At 41.5% G+C, this 6,316-nt stretch overlaps 1 protein-coding gene across 1 annotated transcript; it reads left to right on the forward strand.

Moving 5' to 3' along the window:
* Window positions 1-3,780: 3,780 nt before the first annotated feature.
* On the forward strand, window positions 3,781-5,910 carry LOC148026885 (stem-specific protein TSJT1-like). The gene is made up of 4 exons (XM_087691414.1): window positions 3,781-4,175; window positions 4,647-4,887; window positions 5,218-5,338; window positions 5,465-5,910. The coding sequence occupies exons 1-4, from the start codon at window positions 3,982-3,984 to the stop codon at window positions 5,665-5,667; spliced, it is 759 nt and encodes a 252-aa protein (XP_087547540.1). The 5' UTR covers window positions 3,781-3,981; the 3' UTR covers window positions 5,668-5,910.
* The last annotated feature ends 406 nt before the right edge of the window (window positions 5,911-6,316 follow it).

Below are 6,316 nucleotides of genomic sequence, written 5' to 3' on the forward strand. Positions count from 1 at the left end.
CGGGTGATTCTGCAAAATACATATTTAATTAATAAATGTTTATGAGTTTAGAGTGTGCACTCGTGATAAATTAAGGTTAGGATTGATTTCTAACCAATTTATTTATGTAGCTGAAGACTGCTTGGTATTCACTTTTGTCGGTTTAATTGTATTATTTTACTAACAATTGTGAATGCTTCAGTTGATGTGTAGAGATAGCAGCAGTGGCAGTGGAAAGCTTTGGAGGATAGCGTGTATTCAAATTGTCGTTAATATTTTGATGGGCGTGTGTCTTAGGCATGGCGCCTATATTTTGTTGCGCTTATTTATCAAGGTGCTTGATATTTATTTATTATTTTTGTCTGCGCATGGGCGCACGATTTAGATATTTGTATTTGGACATTGTATTTGGGTACCGCTTGACTCCTTGGGCGCCCATTAGCTTTAATTCTATTTGGCACAAATGCAAACTCAAAAGCTAAAGCGTGCTATTTTGTAATTTGGGCTATTATTTGAGCTTGAAGATGATTAATATATAAAATACATGCTTTGTGGAGCGCTCACACAAGGCATGGGGGGAGATTACACAAAATTGGTCTCTTGTTCATGTCGTGCAAGCTTTCTACATTGATTTGTGTGCAAAAAGTAGAGTTCTTTTGTTCTTGGGGACCTTCTGACGCTCAGTACGTACGCTTACGGCATCCGATCTGTGCACCAAGGGGGTACTCTATACGTGTATGCAACGAGGTGTTACTCACCTATATGTGTGGGATACTCCCTCTATTAGAGTTGGGACGGGAAAGATAATTGGACTACAAATCGATACAAATGTGTGATTTATTTAGGTCAGTATTATATAGCCTCCAGACGCTCAGCCACGAAGCTGTGAGGGTAGTTTAGTGACTATAGGAGGCTCATCTAGAGCCCTAGAGCTAGTGTCAAGCCCATTTTTTGTCCTAACAATTGATTACAACCAATATAGGTGCAACACAGCATGCAACCACACCTAGATTACAATGTTGGTCACTCCTACGTTGATGGGTCAATGTGGAATAACTTACAATGGACACAAATATGAGAGAGAGAGAGAGAGAGAGAGAGAGAGAGAGAGAGAGAGAGAGAGAGAGAGAGAGAGAGAGAGAGAGAGAGAGAGAGAGATATGTGTGTGTGTTTGTGTCCAATTCTATAGCTTGCGTGATTTTTTGAGAGTATGTGTGTATGTGTGTGTCCAATTCTATAGCTTGTGTGATATTTGTATATTGTTATAGTAGACTTTTGGCTTTGACTTATGCTTTTGACAAAATTTTTATTACTAGCTAGAAGGCTTGATGTAAGACTTATATCCTTTCTATTTGGTTGGCTTGAAGGCTTGATGCAAAATTTTCCATACATTAACACACACACACACACACACACACACACACACACACGTACATGCACATGCACATGCAAAGAATGTGGATTATAATATTGGGTCATTACTATGTTGATTGATCTATGTGGAATAGCTTACAATATACATGAGAGAGAGATGAGAGAGAGAGAGAGAGAGAGAGAGAGAGAGAGAGAGAGAGAGAGAGAGAGAGAGAGAGAGAGTGTGTGTGTGTGTGTGTGTGTATGCACGTGTGTGGGTGTATTTCTTGGTAAAGTAAAAAACTTTTTAGGAGGGTGAATATTGATATATTAGTTGTATTCTCTATCTAAGTACACATTATAAGCCCAACACTTTTTGCATGTCAATTCAAGTGAAAATGATAATGATATATTAATTATATACTCTAAGCTTTATGTAAGTTAAAGTGTAAATAATAATGTGAGTTTTTATTGGGCATTATTTTGAAGCACACTCAATCTTAGATTCTAATTTATAAAGTGCACACCAAGTGCAACCATACCATTAATTGACGTGCATTTATGATCATTCCTAGAAATTAACTTAGTGGGTTGAGAATCATTTTCATGTGATATTTGTATATAAAGATTATATAGTGAAATTTAAACTATGACCACATTTGCAACATTTTAAAATACTTTTCCACTTCCCCCTCTCCATCGTAAGACATCAACATGATAGAGTAGACTTGGGTACTTACATGTCACAGCAGCACAACTAACATGGATAGATCTATAGTGACAACATTAAGTGCCCCATTTGAAGATTAATGCTTCTTAGTTAATTTTGACACTTCCCAAATTTCAATCCTTTTGATGAGTTCATAATGCATGCATTTGGACAATTGGTCTCTCATTTTCTCACTCTCCCCATGTGCCCAATAATATCATGTTATTTGCTATGTGTGGAGTGCATTGTTTAGTAGATGTTTTGTGAGCAAAGGGTATCACATGGTTGCTTCCCCTTGCTCAGAAAAATGTGAAGCAAGTGAGGCATAGCCTCTCGAGCTATGCAATGATGCCAACCATGCAATGTGCGGTTATAGGGCCAAGCAAACCAATGATGCTTATTATTCTTGATAGTATTTGGTGAAACTACCTTATAGTCATTTCAAAAGTTTCTTGTTTGAAATCTAATACTATGGTCCTTCCAACCATTGAATTTTTAAAGCAATAAACAATTGTACCAAAAACATAGTCTAATAGAAGGAGTCGAGCAATATGCTAACATGATAAACCCTATTAGAGAAACAAATGGGCCACATTGCAAACATTAATTTTGAAGACCCAAAAGGCTTCATATGCCAAGAATAAGAGGGGCTTCCTACTAGCGCTTTTCAAAAGATGGTTAATGGACAAAACAATTACAATTATAGATTTTCCACGAAAGGGGAAGATGGGATGTTGAAGGTCAAATTGACCTTCAATGCAACTTGTGAATGTCTATATTTAGACGTTTACTAAATATAGGCCGCATTAGTGGTAAATGGACATGATGGTTTTGCAATTTTTGTATATTTGCAAAAGTTATTGAATGCATGAAATCGACTCAAAAACCATGGTCCCCTAGTTATTTTTGGAGATGGAGCATTTTAGAAAGGGTCGATGGAAGTCGCTCTAACATAGAATATTTTAACTTCGTGCGTGGGAAGCTACTCTAACATCGAATATTTTAACTTCTTGTAGGTGGCCATTTTATGTAGAATATGCCCTCTAACTAGGAAACAAACCAAGAGCCATGCCGCACATAGGTCAATCAACCTGTGCAAGGGAGTTATGGCTTGAGAAGAGAACCGGCCACACGCAGGCTCATAATAATAATGGATCCCTACTACCAGCAAGGAGAGAGAAATGCTCTGTGAGGAGAGATCAGAGACTGTGGTGGCAAAGGAAATAGCTAATAGCTAGCCAATTAAAATTATCAACGTACATTTACTTCGTGGAGTTGACCAAGTACCCTCATTTTTAGAGCGTATTGAGTTGAATAGGTAGAGTCCCTATGTTTTCGGAATTGAAGTTAAGGACTGAAGCCAAATATTTACCCTATGAATCGAGGCAAGTCAATTTTACTTGAGTGTGTCATGTCTCCAATCCTCTTGGTAGGTAGAGTCCCTATGTTTTCGGAATTGAAGTTAAGAACTGAAGCCACACGATCACAAAAATTACCCTATGAACCGAGGCAAGTCAATTTTACTTGCGTGTGTCATGTCTCCAACCCTCTTGGCTTGTGTTTTTGGTGTGGTGGTGGGGACCCTCTCCCTAAAGACCCTCTTACATGGTAGGGTGCCTCCATGGTCCATGTGAAGGGGGGCATAAAAACAAATAAGGTCGGCCACATCAGCAATGCCAATCCATTCAATCCATTTCTCGTCAGAGGGAGGGGCCTATCAAAGCTATAATAAAGGACGAGACAGCATACGCTTCACCATCTGGATCTCATTTTCCCGTCTGTCTGTCTGTGTTTCTCATTGTTGCGTTTCTTCCATTGTGTAATCGCCTCTGCGTCCAGGCTTCTGTAATTTGCTGCTCTCTGCATCTTCGCAAAACCCTAGCCGGTATCCATATACACGTCCACCTCCGTCAGGATAGAAGGAGACTAGAAGCAACACCATGTTGGCCGTCTTCAAGGGAGATGTGGCGCACGGCCCCCAGGAGCTTTGCAGCAGCGCCAGCCTCGGCAGAAAGTTCGGGCCCGAGATCCTAAGTTCCTTCATGGCGGACATGCCTGACGCCGTCTCTCTCCACCTCTGCGATGTCGGAGGCATGGCTTTCACGCATTACAAGCAGGCACTCTTGAGACCAAGGTTAGAAAATCCTGTCTTTCTTCGTTAATTTTGTCTCCTTATCAACAGATCCGAACGCATTTTCCAGTTATGTATTTCCAGACGTTTTCAACACCGGAACATGGCTAGCCGGCTCTTTGTTGGCTCCTTCCCCCGCCTTGACCAGATCTAAAAATCCTGCTGTTTCTCGATGGCTTCCTCCTTTTTCTGAAGTCATGTCCGTTGTTTTGTGGCTGCTGCTGCTTCTCCTTCTTCTTGATCGCGTTCTTTTGCTAAAGTCATGACCGTTGTTTCATGCCTTCTTCTTTCTGTCCCTTCTGTTACTAAAATCATGGCCGTTATTTTATGGTTTCTTTTACTGAAATCAAAACTCTTGCTTCATGGCTTCTTCCCTTCTTTTGCTCAAGTCATGACCTTTTCTTCATGGCTTCTTCTTCTTTCCCTTCTTTCGCTCCAATCATGACTTCTGTTTCATGGCTTCTCCCTTTCCAGGTCTTTTGCGGCGGTGGATGGCATTTTCTGTCTCTTCCAAGGCCATCTGGAGAACTTGACTAGCTTGAGACTGGAGTATGGCCTAGCTAAGAACGCCACCGAGGTCATGTTGGTCATTGAAGCCTACCGTACGCTCCGTGACAGAGGGCCCTTTCCTGCTGACAAAGTGGTCGGGAGCCTCAATGGGCAGTTCGTGTTCGTCTTGTATGATAGTAAAAACAAGAATGTCTTCGTAGCTCTGGTAAAGTGCCTCCACATTCATTTGCAAGGCTCTCAATGCATAATTCTAGTCTGTTCTAGGTCGTTCTCTCTGCATAAATCTCGTCACACTCATCTAGTTTTATGTTTGAGAGAGAGAGAGAGAGAGAGAGAGAGAGAGAGAGAGAGAGAGAGAGAGAGAGAGAGAGCAGCCACCCCCCAAACACACACACACACACACACACACACACACTCATATCATCAAACATTCGGGCATGCGCACGCGCAGTGTCGGGGTCCAATTCTTTGCCTGTTTGTTTAGAACATTGGAAATTTGGATGAGAATTCACATCCTTTTTTTGTAAAACCACAGGATTGTGAAGGCAAGGTGCCATTTTATTGGGGTACAGCCGCAGATGGATCGCTTGCTTTCAGTGACACTCCTGATGTCTTAAAAACAGGATGCGGCACATCCTTTGCTCCTTTTCCTCCTGGTAAGACCTAAGATCAAATAAATTCTCTGGTCTCTTTTCAATATGAAGCCTCTGCATAATCTCTCGAGTTTCCATGCAAGAAAGGCAAAGGAAATAAATCCTACTGATCATCTTTTATCTTCGCAGGCTGCTACTTCTCAAGCAACATGGGGCTTAGAAGCTATGAACATCCGCTGCAAAAGCTCAAGCCAGTGCCGCGGGTTGACAGCCAAGGGCAAGCCTTAGGAGCCGGGTTCAAGGTGGATATGGCCCACAGAGATCCCTCCAAGGAGGAAGCCATGGCCATGCACAGGGTTAGCAGTGAGGCCAATTGGGCCCAAACCATATAGAATCAGTGTGTGGTAGGCTCTCAACCATTAGGGTTCGAGCCAAATCAGAAATTTAACAGACAATCAGTCAAATCTGGGTTAGACTCATTAGGGCTAAGCCAAATAACCAAACCCTTCTTTGTACATACGCTGTCGTTTCAGAAGAATCATGGAAAGGGCGGCACTGAATCGTTGTTGTGTCCTCCCAGCACATTATCACTCTTAAAGCATTGCTTGAAATAATGGAAACTATGGTTGGAATGACTTTTGGTTGCCATTCGTGAAGGTGAGCTGTCCCTTGTACGTACACGTGACGTGACATACGCGAAAAGGGCGCTTTGTCTCATAATCACGTTCGATATTGATCAAGATTCTCCTGTAGGGAACGAGTCCGAACGACCTACAAATTACAATTCCTTTTTTGCAGGAAAATGCTCAAGTTACTACTCTTGACCTTGGGAACATGAGGATACAGAGAGTAGAACTTTTTTATACCTTAGAAACAAATAGATGTTTTAGAAAGCCTTTAGGGATGGGGTGCGTAGGGTTTGAGCTCTCACACCCTTACAATTCAAATCACACTCAAACCACTATGCAATGACCCTGTTTGCAGAAATGTTAAATTCCTTGATTCACGAGAAAAATAACTCATAAATGTACACGAATCTCA

Source organism: Lygodium microphyllum, chromosome 13 (assembly GCF_053477565.2).
Source record: "Lygodium microphyllum isolate KBCC chromosome 13, Lygodium_microphyllum_v1.1.10, whole genome shotgun sequence".
Taxonomy (NCBI): domain Eukaryota; kingdom Viridiplantae; phylum Streptophyta; class Polypodiopsida; order Schizaeales; family Lygodiaceae; genus Lygodium; species Lygodium microphyllum.

Excerpts from the sequence above, each read along its gene's own strand:
- LOC148026885 (XM_087691414.1), top strand. The coding sequence starts at position 3,982 with ATGTTGGCCGTCTTCAAGGGAGATGTGGCGCACGGCCCCCAGGAGCTT. Across the intron at positions 4,176-4,646 it reads CAGGCACTCTTGAGACCAAG|GTCTTTTGCGGCGGTGGATG; the intron begins GTTAGAAAATCC and ends CTCCCTTTCCAG. Across the intron at positions 4,888-5,217 it reads AGAATGTCTTCGTAGCTCTG|GATTGTGAAGGCAAGGTGCC; the intron begins GTAAAGTGCCTC and ends GTAAAACCACAG.